This window comes from Zalophus californianus, chromosome 4, assembly GCF_009762305.2.
Source record: "Zalophus californianus isolate mZalCal1 chromosome 4, mZalCal1.pri.v2, whole genome shotgun sequence".
NCBI classification, from domain to species: domain Eukaryota; kingdom Metazoa; phylum Chordata; class Mammalia; order Carnivora; family Otariidae; genus Zalophus; species Zalophus californianus.
This window is the reverse complement of record NC_045598.1, coordinates 126,926,420-126,941,755: the sequence shown is the minus strand read 5'-3', so window position 1 is coordinate 126,941,755 and position 15,336 is coordinate 126,926,420. Positions and strand designations below refer to the sequence as shown.

The following is a 15,336-nucleotide window of genomic DNA, read 5'->3' as shown; positions in this document are numbered from 1 at the left end:
TGTAGGTGTACTAAAATACTGATGTCATCCCGGAATGTTAGGATTACTGTTTTCTTGTTAACTCAGGAGTTGTCATTCAAGGATCCCCTTGCCTTCTACCTGTCTCCTCCTATTCTCCCATCCAGTGGGTTGTTTCCCTAGTACTTCCATTGTGACAGAGTTATACCTACTCTCTTCCCTTCTCATAGGTTTTCCATTTATCCCCAACTCTTAGTTCAGGAATTTTTCCCCCATTTTCGAGGTATAATTCATATAACATAAAATTAAACATTTTGAAGTGAACGGTTCAGTGGCATTTAGTACATTTACATTGTTGGGCAACCACCACCTCTGTCTAGTTCCAAAACATTTTCGTCACCCAAAATAAAATCTTGTACCCATTAAATTTAACATTCCCTCCCTCTCACCAGCCTCTGGCTACCACCAGTCTGCTTTCTTTTTCTATGGATTTACCTACTCTGGGTATTTCATATAAATGGAATCACACCTTATGTGACCTTTTGTGTCTGGCTTTTTAAGACTCTACCTAATTAGTATTAATTGGTGGTATTTATGATTTTATAGTAAAAAAGCATTTAAAAAGCTTTGTATCTTAAATGCTAATAGTGCTTGTTATTTCAGATGTAGCCAGTGAAAAACAAAGAAGGCTTCTGTATAACTTAGAAATGGAACAGATGGCCAAGACAGCAAAAGCACTCATGGAAGCTGTGAGCCATGTTCAGGCACCTTTTACAAGTGCAACACATTTGGAGCATGTGAGACCCATGTTTAAGGTAAGAGTTACTAATAACTTTTGGTTGCAGTATACATTTATATGTAACTTTGTTCAGTGTGTTTTTAAGTTAAGGAAATACAGTGATTATAGCCCATTAGTATAAACCTGGAAGCAAAAGCCGTGCTATTTAGGATATAGCAAATACAAATTTTTTCTTAAAGAGAATGAGAAAAGGTATACACTACTAGCAATTAATAAGTGTGTGACCTTAAGAAGAATGGGAAGATTTCAGAGAATGATCATTAATTTTTGGCCTGTTTTTCTCCAAATGAGTTCTATTTAAACCTTTGGAGTTAACTAAAATTTCAGAGTGATCTTGAACTTCTGGCCAGGAACTCACATGAGGGTTCTGAGTATACCTGGAGTGCAAAGAGTAGAGTGAGGAACAAAAGCAAGCGTTATTTATGTTTAAAGGTTGATCTAGTAAGAATGATACTTACTGGTTCTTTAAAATTTGATTGCCTATTCCTTCTTCGTTTTCCTGTTCTTTTTTCCTATCCTTTCTCTGAAATGCAAGAGTAAGTAAGCAGTGAATCAATAAGGATTACAGGGAAATAGAGGAGAGTCTAGTCAAAATTGAAAAGGGAGAAGGGATAAAGTACATTCCAGTTTGTGGGACAGTGTGGTAGGATGGTTTGTGGAGGCTAAAGATTGTAATTTGAGTTCTCATTCAGATATTAAGTACATATATGTATGGGCAGTAAAAGACGACTACAAGATTGCTTTCTTTTAGTTCTAAAGTTTTATAGTTCTACCTCTACTTCAACGTCTGTGTGATAATGTTATTTCCAAAAGTTGATGAAGAATTGTAGGATGGGGGAGAGGGGCCTGGGGGAGGCGTTGTTAGAAGGAATAGTGGAGTATGACTAGCCTTGTCTTTTGAAATAATACAGAAAATAATACAAGAAGCATTTTCTCTTTATTATGAACCATTTTATAAAGCAGCTTTTTGTTTCGTTTTGAATAGTCTTACACTCTTGTTTTTCTTCTCAAATGTTTTTTGGTTGCGGGAGGTGGAGAATGAAAAAAAAACAAGAAACCAGCCACAATTTTATCACTCAGGAAAAACTTCTGTTGATATGTTCATATACTACTTTTTTAATCTTAATTGAGTAATTGTGACCATATTATGTGTAGAATTTGTGTCTTGCTATTTCTCTCATAACAAGTATTTTCCTGTATCATTAAAAATTCTTCATAAATAGCTTTTATTATTTATTCTCTATAAGTTAGTTCTTTAAACATCTTCTAAGCTAGCATTAAGAATCTTTCCTCTTACCACCGTTTCTACTGCCATTTAACCTCTCCAGATATCCTCATTTCTCATCTTATTATTGTAGTGTACTAACTGGTATCCTTAGGTCTATTTTTGTGCTCCTCTTAGCCATTTACCGAGGCCAGAATGATCATTTTAAAATACAAAAAGAAATGTTGCCTTCTTCCTTAAGGCACTTCACTAACTTTGCATGATACTGTGATGAAACTAACACATCCACAACATCTGTAACCTTGCATGGTCTGGCTCCAACTGCCTTTCCAGCCTCATTGCTAGATTTCTTCGGTCTTACTAGGCTGCAGTCACACAGCATTCCTTCAGTTTCTAGAAATGTCCTAAATTATTTTCTCTTCAAAGCATTCTTACAAGCTGTGTCTTTTGTCTAGAATGCTCTTTCCTTCTTTGCCCAGGTGGTTTCAGCTTTAAATGTTACCTTCTCAGACAGGTTTACCCTACCCCTGCCATCCAAATTTGGTCCCTTTTCATAATGTGCTATGCTTATCCTGCATTGTATTTATAACAGTTTGTGTTTATACATTTACTTATTTTAAAATTTAATATCTGTTTACTAGACTTTTAAGTTCTATGAGGCAAGGGACTATGTAATGTTCACTTTTCCCAGTATCTATCACCATTCTTAGCTTGTAGTAAGTGTTCAGTAAACAAGCATTGACTAAGTACCAGACTAAATGAGAGATTTCTAGGATGTGATATAATATTAAGGGACTTTTTAAATATTGCCAAATTGTATTTTAACAAAGGTTTATACAGTATGAATGGATGATTTCACTGACCCCTGGATATTATTTAGGTGTAGTTTGATAGGAGAAATTGTCTTTAATTACTAATGGAGTTAAATATATTTTTCACTGGCTTAAGAACCATTTATACTTTTTCTTGTATAAAATATTGCACAGGTTTCTGAATAGATGTACTATTTACTTAAAATAGAACATGTAATTTATTACTTCCATGTGGTACTTCATATTTTAAAAGTAATGTACTTCATATGCTTCCCAAAGCATCTCTATAGTGGCAGTCCAGGTATTAAAGAGAAAGAAAATGAGGTTTAAGTGAGTGGCAAAGCTAGGACTAGAAATAAGGTACTGTGACTTATGTTCCTTTGTTTAGGGATTATATACTTTTACTTCTAAACTTTCTGATGTTACAAATAAAGCTTTGGGTAATCCTTTGGGTAATGTTTTTCTTAGTAATCTTAAAAACTTTTTAGATCTTTTTAAAATTCTAGTTGTCATTTTTACAGTACACTGGTATAAATCTTTTTCATATCTGTGGTTATGTGGATATATATTTTTGCTTCATTAGAACCTATTAAAAGCAAAAAATACTCGTATTAGACAATTCAAGGTTACACAAGCACACACCAATGTATACACATATGTTTTGATGTCAGAATTTTCAGTAATCCAAAAGTATTTTTGTTTATTTTATATTACAGTTTTGCATTAGGTATTCAGTGTTACCTACTGGTAAAATTTAGTATTTGTTGGTTTTTGCAGTTTGTAATGAAGTATTTTATTGAACTATATTTTTAAAGTATTGTCCAACTAGGAACCAGACATATCATTGATATTTCAGTGTAAAATATTTAACTGTAAAAAAAGTAAGGCTAAATGATGTCCAGGGAGCAGGCTTAAAGAAAAAAGAATAATGTAATTATTGCAAGTAGAAAATGACTAAAAGGATTTTCTTAGAAATAAAGTCTGTGATGCAAGGGCCTTTAAAGCTTGCAGAGAGAGATGAGTTCTGAAAGTAGGGGTAAGACTAATACCATTTATGAATAGTGACAATTCCCGTTTCTTACTGATGTGAATTATTTATAGCTGCTGTACTTAAAATATGCCAAGGTCCTCTACTGAATTTGTAGTCTTGCTGTCCCTCTTATTTAAGCCCAGGCAACATTATGTATTTTTTCCCCAAAAAAACTCATTACTTTTTTTTTTTTTAGAACTTTCTCAAATCATTTATTGTCTGAAGCTTTGAGAAATATTAATGTATTACTATAATAAAATTTATTTATCAGTTGATATTCATGATATAGTTTAAAAATTTTTAATTTTTCTAGTTGGCTTGGACACCTTTTCTGGCTGCGTTTAGTGTGGGTCTGCAAGATTGTGATGATACTGAAGTAGCCTCTCTTTGCCTGGAAGGTATAAGATGTGCAATCAGAATTGCATGCATTTTCAGCATTCAGGTAACAAAGAATTTTGCCTTTGTCGCCAGTGTGGAAAACATAAATTACTTATGTCATGACTATAATTAAAATTTTTTTTTTATGTTTGACTTACTAAAAACTAATTTCAAGTTTATGATGGAATTTAAATGAATCTATGTTTAAGTTTCTGAGAAACTGTGACAGAAGGGTTAGTTCTATGTTGGTGCATCTGGAATTCATCATAATGACTTTGGTTAGCATTTTTTTCCTCTATAGAATATTAGCTGTACCCAAAGTTTCTAAGACTTTTAATTTCTATATGTTAATTTGAATATCTTATTTAAATATGTTGCAGGTTCATACTTATTGAATCATATTTTTTCATACTTGTGTGCTTATATGTATTACTTTATAATTTCACTTAAACCTAAGAAAAGTTATCTTGAAGAAAACCAAGAATCTAGTACTTAATTTTCATGAAGACAGGCCCTTCTAGTAATTTATATACTTTGATAATAAATTTTAGCCAAAGCTTGCTTGCTTTTTTTTTTTTAAACCCATTTCACATTTATTTATGAATGTTATGGCTTAAAAAGCACAGCCTAGTTGTAGAGAAAAAATGAACACATTTATAAATCACATTTCTGTTAGTCTGCACAGTACTTGAAACATTAGCACTCCAGGAATGTTTTTTACTATATGAATTTACTTGTTGTCACTAAAATCTCATCTTGATTTGACATCTCCATTGCCTTTAGATTTTAGAAATTCATTTAAATAAAAACACTGTAGTTTGAGGTATGTAATTTGTCAGTTAAAAACTTAAACAAGTAAACAGTTTGTCAGAAGGGAATTAGAGATCACTCTGTTGTGTTTATAACAATGTAAGTATACTTTTCTCTTTTTTATAGCTGGAAAGAGATGCATATGTCCAGGCGCTAGCAAGATTTACCTTACTTACAGTGAGTTCTGGTATTACTGAAATGAAACAGAAGAACATTGACACAATAAAAACACTTATCACAGTGGCCCATACAGATGGAAATTATTTAGGAAATTCATGGCATGAGGTATAAGCACTTTTCAACTTTACAGTTTGGTTTATAAAATGATTTAATGCTAAATATTCTGCCCACTGACATGCTTAAGTGTTTGGGGGAATATTTAGTATATTCAGGATAAGTTTATTTAGGTTTTTATAATGATTTATAACATAGACTGTATTTAAATCCTGGCTCCATACATTTAAGTTTTTTTGTGATCATTTTTAATGTGGAATTAAAAAGTTTTTGTGTTTTTTTTTAATAATGAAGATTCTGAAGTGCATCAGTCAGTTGGAGCTTGCACAGCTTATAGGAACTGGAGTGAAACCTCGATACATTTCTGGAACAGTACGGGGCAGAGAAGGATCTCTTACTGGAACAAAAGATCAGGCTCCTGATGAATTTGTGGGTCTGGGGCTAGGTGAGAATTTTAAAAATTATTTTTATGAAGTATCAAAGATAATTAACTTCAGTATGTGTAACTTTATTGTAGCAAGGAAATATAATTAGAGGGACATGATAAAATGCCCTTTGGCTAACCTTATGGGAAAAGCAAGAAGACCATTTTTGCCTGGTCTAGTTTGCAGCATGAAGTGACCCTTAATCTAAATCTCATAGTTGGGGGTAGGAGAAAGGTGCAGTTTAAAATGACCTACTTTTAACACTAAGCAGGTGACTTAAATGAGTGAAGGCTTGTATAAGATGATAAATAGTTGGGGCAACTGGAGAAAGCGTTCACATTCAGGTTTTTTTTAAAGGCACTATGCAGTCCTAACCGGACTCTTATACTGGTATAGAAACTTCCCCATGGTTCCTTATCTGCTCAGTGTGGCCAGGAACTTCCAGATTTAACCCAGTAGAACAAAGCAAAATATTAGTGAGAATGGCTACAGAAGAACTAAAGACAATACATTTTGAATCATAAATGGAAAGAGTACCACCAGGGAGGAAGCAGCATTTAGACTGTCTTTGGTTTTGAATATGTACTTTGGAGTTTGAATTCTTTTGTGTATCTTCCTTACTGTGTGCAGGTTACTTTAACTCTCTGAGCTTTGGTTTCCACTTCTGCACACTAATAGTAATATCTACATAGAGGTCTTAGGATTAAATAAGAATATGTATAAATGGAGTTAGCACAGTGGCTGGTATATTAATGGTTTGTGGATTGTTCTCTGTCCACTTTCCCCACCCCACTTCCATCCAAGAAATCTAGAGACATGACTTAAAAAGAGCAGGAAAGAGATGAGATTGAGGAATATTTATGTTTTTAAGGTTTTCACTCTAGCACTATATTTCTGGATATTTTTTTATCTTTTTGTCTTTTAGTGATTTCTCTGTATTGCTCGCAGTAAAAATTCGTAAGGAAATCCAAAAACTTCTTTAAGTTTGAAAAAATGATCCACAGGGAAAGAAGAAACACCAGGACCATCTGTGGCTTTAAGTTGGACTGGGGACAGTTATTTCCTAGTGATATTTCAACTGTGGCAGCCAGCAGTGCAGTTCTCTTACCCAGTTGCACCTTAGATACTTTGGTTCTGGGAGGTGAAGGTGTAGACCTAATAACTTGGTGACCCAGCAGGATTTAGAACCAGTGAGCACCTTCATGGTGACTTTTATCGCTTAGAAGTCTGAGATACAGATGAAAAATATTTACCAACAAGTGAAATGAGTGTGCATTGATTGATTCAGTAACTTTTGAAAGGCGTTTTTGTTTCGGGGGTGGGGTGGGGAAAAGCCAAATAGGAGTACAGGAAGGCTAAAATAATGACAGGTGCAAATTGCCAGGGCTTAATTTTGGCAAGTAATAAAAGTAGGTTACACTAAAAATAAAACACCAGTGGAGTATTTTATCTTCTAAAAGTTTTAGTCAAACAAGAGAAATAATGATACTTGCTGATAATGTTTCCTAGTATACTTGAAAGTAAATTAAATTAATTTGATCATTGTTGTGTTACCTAAGGTCTAAGAATATGAGATGACCTGTCTTCTCACTTCAGGAAAAGGGAATTTACACAAAAATATATACTTTTTGGATCTGGAAATGAAATAAAAAGTTCAGGCTTCCAAGCCACTCAAGCAACCAGCCGTATTCTTCCACCTCTCTTTCTTGTTTTATCTAGATTTCATCTTATGTCATCTACTTCTCTTTTGGGCCTGCTCCATTCTCCACTCATTCCTGATTGATTAGGTCTCTCATTTTTGAGTCTGCATCCTAGAGGGATTCAGTCTGTTGACTTGGCCCCTGTTGGACAGAGTCTTCCCTTCAGGCCCTCTCATCAGTTATCAGCTAGCCCAGTGTGGCAGATGTCCACCCCTGTCCATCTGTGCCCTATCACTTACTCAGGCAACAGATGTTTTCTTCAGCAGGATGCTGTAGTCAGAATTTAAGCTAGAAGAAGATGTAGTCCAGACATTCGAGCAGGTTTAATCTGTATATATATGGTTTTTAAAAAATAAATTAGTATCTGCCTTTATTGATAGCATCTACCTCCAAGTATTCCATGTAACCACGTTAATAGGGCTGAGTATATATTTATGTGACTTTCTGACTGATGTGACTGATGTGACTTTCTGCCTGATGTGACTAATGTGACTCTCTGACTGATAGGATGCAAGTCTGTACTTCCACTTTTTGGAAACGTGAAACTTTTAATTATTAAGAATACATAGCATATGATATTTTTTAAAAAGGATTTTGTTTATTTGAGAGGGAGAGAGAGCGAGCACAAGTGAGAGGCAGAAGGAGAAGCAGACTTCCTGGTGAGCAGGGAGCCCGATGCTGGGCTCAATCCCAGGACCCTGAGATCGTGACCTGAGCCAAAGGCAGATGCCTAACCAACTGAGCCACCCAGGCGCCCACGTAGCATATGATTATTAGAATTATATGCATACTGTATATCAAAGTTTAAAAATTCAGTGATTTGGACATATATTTCTTTTTTTTTTTTTAAGATGTTATTTATTAGACAGAGAGAGACACAGCGAGAGAGGGAACACAAGCAGGGGGAGTGGGAGAGGGAGAAGCAGGCTCCCCGCCAAGCAGGGAGCCCGATGCGGGGCTCAATCCCAGGACCCTGGGATCATGACCTGAGCCGAAGGCAGACTCCCAACGACTGAGCCACCCAGGCGCCTCTGGACATATAAATCTTAAGTGAATATTCACTCCTACCTCTTTGTTCTTTATCTGAGTATTTGTGCTTTGAGTAATTTGTTTGGTAAAGCTGAAACTATTAGCCTGTCATGTTACAGTGTTATACAGATCTTTGAAAGATTTCATGTGTTTTTGAAATAGGTTCTTTGGATTGCTAAACATTTTATATATATTTTTTATTCCTCTAAATATATATATTTCTTAATGATTACAGATTATTATATTTAAATATAAAATAATATTAAAAGCTCTTAAATATAAAAATAAAAAGTTTCTAGGAAGGACATTCAGATGATACACAAAGGAAGTTAGTGGTGATGGGCATTATTTTTTCTCATAGATTTTTCTTCGTTAAATTCCTGTAATGTGCTAATGTGCTTCACGTGTTGCTTGACACTATTTCCCTAACCACTCCAATTCTCTGTCACTTATTTCAGGCTTTCGTCCTTGTTCACTTGTATTATAGAAATAGACTCTTTGTCTTTCTAGCTCTAGTATCTCTTCCTGTTTCACTGTGTTCTACAGATACTACCAGAATTATCTTTCAGAAAATAGGTTGCATTATGTCAGTCTTCTAAAAGGTCTGTTGTTCCCGGTTTTCAATTTTTTTTTTTTAAGATTTTATTTTTTGACAGAGACAGCGCGAGAGAGAGAGTACAAGCAGGGGGAGGGGCAGGGAGAGGAAGAAGCAGGCTCCCCGCTGAGCAGAAAGCCTGACATGGGGCTTGATACTAGGACCCTGAGATCATGACCTGAGCCGATCGCAGACACTTAGCGACTGAGCCACCCAGGCACCCCTCAATCTTTTTTTTTTTCTGAGATTAATTTATTTATTTGAGATAGAGTGTGCGCACACGTGCGCAAGCAGGGGTGAGAGGCAGAGGAGGAAGAAGGAGAGGGAGAGAAGCAGTCTACCTCCCAAGTGGTGAGGCCAAATAGGGTCGATCCCAGATTGTGATCATGACCTGAGCTGAAATCAAGAGTCGAGTCAGTCGCTTAACTGACTGAGCCACCCAGGTGCCCCATATTATTGTTTTCAAAAGCAATACATTAAACGTAACAGTCAGGGTTCTTCACATTTTAATGTTAGCCTCTCTTTCCAGCTTCATCTTCTACTACTGTTCTGTCCCTTCTCTTTTGTCCCCAGTAGATCCTCCCATTATTGCTGTAGCCAAGTGTGTTAAAACATGATGTTTACTTTCATCCTTCCATCAGTTTATATATGCTGCTCCTTTTCCTTCTGCCTCCTTTTCTACATGATTATCCTTCTAGGTCCAACTTGAATTAATATATCATCATATATGAAGGTTTTCCATGAGCTAATACCCCTATTCTCCTTCTCCTCCAAAAATTAGTTCTATTTAGTAAAACTTGTATTATATGTTATGTCATTAGTTTATCTCAGCGATGAAGTAATTATTACATTTTACTAAAGTTGATTATAAGTCTGTCTCAGTCTGTGTCTCCTGGTAAATTATAAACTCTCTGAGGTCAAGGATCACATCTTTTTTCACATTGTTCAGTCCTGGAAGAGAATTTGAGTTTAGCTGCTTTAAATAGTATCATCTATTATGGTTGCATTCATAAAGGCATTTAGTGAGTGGTCAGTTGAGTCAACAAATATTTCTTAACATCTTCTTTGGACTTAATATTGAGTGACGTCAAGAAATAACAGCAATTAAAAAAATGTGTATGATCTGGTTCCTTGCCTTAGGGAACTTTTAATTGTGCTGAGAAGGCAACATTAACACACCTGTAGTAATTTATGTAAAACTGTATGGAAGAAATCCTGATATGACTATTATTTACTTAAGTAAATGCTTAGTTCAGAGGAACAATGGGAGGAATCCTTCCTGAGAACTCAAATTGGGTTTTAGATAGTTGAGGGATGGCCTGAATAGATTCTGTAATGGCTAGAATGTTGAAGAGTACTACCTTAAGTGCTAGGCTTAAAAAGTTTATGCTTTATCCTGAAAGTAATAGGCAGCAAAATGAATGTGATGATACAGAAAAATTAACCTGACAGGAGACTAGAAAGAGAGATTGAAGAGGGAAAAAATTAGCAGCAGGGATAGCAGTTAGGAAACTATCCGTAATCTGGCCCTGAAATTATAAGGCTCTACATTGTGTAGGAATGAAAATGAAGGAATGACACCAGAAACAGATCAAAAGAAAGATTTAGTTACTAGTGGAGGAGGGGAAAGATACCAAAGATGATTGTGAGGTTAAGAGCGAAAACTGGGAAAATTGTTCTGTCCAACATATGGAACCAGTTTTGGGGGGAAAGAGAAATGATTTCTTTGAATCAGAAGATACTAGAAAATACGGTTAAAATTTCCAAAAAGCATTTGTAAATATAGAGGACTGGAGATTAAATGACAGGGAGATCTAATTATAGGGAATTGGGAATCATTCTAAGAAGATAACATTGGAACTACAGTTAGTGCTGTTTCTTAAACATAAAGGGAAATTATGCCTACTGTCATTAATTTTGTGATCTGAATTCTCAGTGCCCCTAATTTGTTGATCTCTGGAAGCACAATTTGTCTTTATAACCATCCATGTCTATATGCCACTTAGTATAGCTAATTAAGCGCATTTGGCCTTGATATAGGTCACTGATGCCAAAAGAATTATTTACCAAAAGCTTTATTTCTTTCATTAGGAAAAAAACTGATTTCAGAAATATGTTTTAGAACTATAAGTGTATTCTTCTACTGAATTATTTTCAAACTGAAATGCCTCTCTCTTATGTGTGGTAGTCGGAGGAAATGTGGACTGGAAGCAGATAGCAAGTATTCAGGAATCCATCGGAGAAACCAGTTCTCAAAGTGTTGTTGTTGCTGTAGATAGGTAAGGTATTTATTTTATTCCCTTTTCAAATGAATACTGTTTCAATTCTGTAGCATTTAGGTACATTTTGCTCCGTAGTAGTTAAAAAAGAAAAATTATTGCCAAAATAACTTTCCTTAAGTATTATAAGACTATATTGTGATATATGGTGGTTTGGTGATGAAGTACGTATAATTTTGCTCTTTAGATCATGGAATATAGGAAGGAGATAAACAGTATGAAAATTTAACTTAAAATAGATATTAGTGGACATTAGGGAAATGGTAATCTTGATGAAAAAGAACACGTTTTATTTTCTTCATAGAAAACTAATTGGTCTTATTATCCCTATATGAAAATGGAGTGTAATCTTTCAAGTCCTATTTGATTGATATAAGGGTTGCATTATGGGTGAGTGAAGTATTTGCTGGCAATTCTCATTGCAAGCTTCTTTGGAAAGGACTTCAGAGTTTGTATATTATATGTATTACCAAGTATTCATCATTTTTAGTTTTCTAAAAGTGAACCCATACTAAGTGTTCTTTTGAAGATTAGCTTTTTCTAGATGAATGCCCAAATATTTGAAACTTAACACTGATATTTAAATTTTCTTATTACTTGTGATGAAACTGTCCAAAATATAATCTATATTTTTTCTTGGTGCTTGGAGACTTAGGCTAATCCAGAATTTTACCTCAGATAAAACTTTTTGCTATAAGTACAGACTGAGCTAGAGTATTCACCCTGGAAATATTCCCTGCAACTTTTTCTTTGAAAAGAACTCTTAATCTTCACTTGGTGACCTTTTTCTTTTTTTAATAAGGGAAGGAGGTCATTTGCCTTTTCCTTATGAAGGCTAAAGAAAGATTGCATATCCTCTTAGACCCCCTATATAACCTGAAGGCTTACCATGTGCTTGGCACTTTTCGAAGTACTTCCTAGGTATTACTTATCACTTAATATTTCCAGTAACTTAATGAGATAAGTATTAATATTGTCCTTACTTTATAAAGGAGGAAACTGAGACAGAGGGGGCCTAAATAACTTGCTCATCCCCACAACTAATCTTGTCTTGATTACTGATGCAATAACGGTTTCATCCACAGAGAATTTTGAGGAGTGGTGCCAGAACATAGACTCAGGCAGCATGTCTCTGAATGTACATTCTTACCCTCTCCACCAAGTCTCTGCCTGCATGTACAACTGGAGAGCCGTGTAATAATGTCTGCCCTTCTGCTGTCAGGGTAGCTTGTTTCCAAATCATTTTCTGGCCTTCAGTGTCTTTATGAGAATCTCTTCAGGCAAGAGTTAACATTTTACCTACTATTTATTTCCATGGTATATTTTATATGACCATAGCCAGTTCTCATTTATCCATCTATCCACTGTTTGTTGCAGGGAGACATTCACTCATTTGAGTAAATGATAGGCCTCTCCCATTTTAAGAATTTAAGATATTTTAGAGGGGTCTTAACACAAATTCTGTTAGTACTTTGTTGTCTCAAATTCATCATCACCAGATAACTTCTGCAAATATAAATCCAATGTCCAATTTTATACAAAACCTCAACATTTAAATTTTAGCTTATAGTAAAAGTATTAAAAGTTACATCTTTGATTTACTATAAGATTATATTCTTGTGTGGTACTTTTCACTTTCTCATTAAATTTCTTCTGAATTTCTCAGTATCAGAGTATATTTTCATATGTAATATTCTGACTCTAAATTCATAAGCTAAGTCAGTTAGATAACTTAGGTATTCAAGTCAGTGGTGCGAATATTGTTAGGCATCATCCTGGAAAGTTCTGTACTTGTAACAAGTCATTTTCTTGTCCTTAGGTCTGTTGTTCTGAATAATCTGTTATGACAAGTACAGGAAGTAAACATGAAAAAAATCAAAGCAGTTTTTTTTTTCTTTTTTGCCTTTTCCTTATGAAGGCTAAAGAGCCTTCAACAGAAGCTTGTTTCTTAAGAAAAAAATATATGATTCTATTAAAAGCTACTTTATGCAGGAATAGATTTTGTCTGGGAATGAGTTCCCACTAAAAGTTAAAAAACAGTACCATAGTTTTTGTTTTTATTAATTTTAAGCACACCTGATCTAGCTTTATATTGACGCATCTCACACTTTGGAACATTGTCTCCTATCAGAAAATACATGTAGCTCATCCCCAACTGCATTTGCTCATAAATATCTTCGGATTAGGTCTTAGAAATAAGTGTTACCTCTGATATTTTCACTGTGAAAACTTTTTACGTATACAATAATTTAGTTTGCCCTACAGTTTGCAAGTTTTGTCAACCTTTTTTTTTTAGGTTTTTTTTTTTTTTGTATTGCTGCATTACTTTTCATTTTGTGGCTGAAGCAGTAATCTATCATTTTGTTTTCCTGCTCGTAGTTTTTTAGCACAGGTCTTTTAATATTAACACACAAGATTTTCGTGCATCCGTCCTTTGCTTTTTCATACAAGGAATGCAGAATCTGTTTCATAGACTGATTTTGTGAAACATAGCTCTGTCCTCTTGCCTTAGTTTATGAAGGCTTAACTTTAAATGCCTCCACAGACTGCTTTGCTCTACCATATGGCTTATCTGTAGTGGAGCATTACTAGAAATAAAGTGACCCCTCACAGGCTACGAAAGTGAGTAGGAATTTGAATACCCTTTTTCAGGATGCATGCTCCCCCTAACTTCTGTCACCCTGAGTCTATAAACTTGTCTGATCACTACTGGTATTTCTTTGTCCTTGTTCTCCATCATTTCAGGGCCTTCAGAGAATTTGTTGCTTCTTTCCCCTGTATTTACATATAATCTCCATTGCTTTACCCCTCTCCTCTTTGCCATTTGCTTCCTTCTCCGTTTAAAGAAATTTTTTTTCTTTTTTTCCTCCCTTTTCTTGTTGTTTTTCTTATATACTGTTTAGTTTTATCACTGGTTATTTTTTTTTAATAGCCATTGCCTATGTACCTGTAGCTTGAGAAATCACCTAATGACATTTATAATGTGTACTCTAGCCATGTTCATTTTTGTTCATGTGAGAAATTTGTAGCCTTTGTATATTTTTAATTTCTGGATCCAGTTTAACCAGTGAATTAAACGGGGCCTTTATTATGCTATTTTTCCCCCCAGGTGATGTTCTCAGCTAGATCTTTGAATTACTATTTTGTTCTGACAAGCAATAAGAGAAAATCATAAAATATTCCTTTAGCAGGAGATCAGAGTGTGAGTCATCATGTTGTCAGTTTTTTAGGCTGTTTTTCCTGTCTTGTATTTGTTACTCATTGCCAGAACACATGGACAGACATACAAGGGCGCTGAGGTTAAAAAATCCATGATATACTCACAACATGGATATAGTGGACATAGTAGGAAAAAAAACTTTTAGAATATATTTTAAATGTTTTATGTTTTGCTCAGATAAGTGTGAGGCAGTATATCAAAGTAGTTAAGAGGGTGGACTCTGGAGGGTGCCCATCCTGGTTTGAATCTTAGCTGTAGGACTTACTAGTTCTGTGACTTTGAGGAAGTCATTAAATATCTTTGTGCCTCAGTTTATAAAATTAGAAGTTATACCAGTCCCTACTTCACAGGCTATTTGTGATTACTAAGTGAGTGGATATATTATAAAACACCTAGAATAGCAGCCACTTCGTGGTTGTTGGTAGCTATTACTGTTACTATGATTACTTTTTATTTCTTTCTCTTTTTTTTTTTTCAGATTTATTTATTTTAAAGAGAGAGAGAGAGGGGGTGAGTGGGGGGGAGGGGCAGAGGAAAAGCACATCCCAGGCAGACTCCACAGTAAGCACAGAGCCCGACATGGGGCTCAATCTCAGATCACAACTTGAGCTGAAACCAAGAGTTGGTCACTTAACCAACGGAGCCACCCAGATGCCCCAAATTACTTTTATTTCTAAGCTTAATATTTAATCTGCTTCTGCCTTTAAGGTTTCCTTTTTGCCATGCAAATCCTGTGGTACACAATGTAAATTGAGGAATATCAGTTCACCCTGGAAGGTGCATCAAACCCTTGGTTACGAACCCAGAGCATCAGTAAAAATGCAGACTTTAAAAGGACTAAT

At 35.0% G+C, this 15,336-nt stretch overlaps 1 protein-coding gene across 4 annotated transcripts in view; it reads left to right on the top strand.

Annotated features, from left to right (window-relative positions):
- ARFGEF1 (ADP ribosylation factor guanine nucleotide exchange factor 1) overlaps nucleotides 1–15,336 on the top strand; it is a 147,378-nt gene that overhangs the window by 102,711 nt on the left and 29,331 nt on the right. For all 4 annotated transcript variants that reach the window (XM_027596724.2, XM_027596715.2, XM_027596708.2 and 1 more), the window contains 5 exons: nucleotides 622–773; nucleotides 4,138–4,266; nucleotides 5,139–5,297; nucleotides 5,541–5,691; nucleotides 11,184–11,274. In XM_027596724.2, coding sequence (XP_027452525.1) covers nucleotides 622–773; nucleotides 4,138–4,266; nucleotides 5,139–5,297; nucleotides 5,541–5,691; nucleotides 11,184–11,274 — 682 coding nt within the window. The remainder of the gene's footprint in view (nucleotides 1–621; nucleotides 774–4,137; nucleotides 4,267–5,138; nucleotides 5,298–5,540; nucleotides 5,692–11,183; nucleotides 11,275–15,336) is intronic.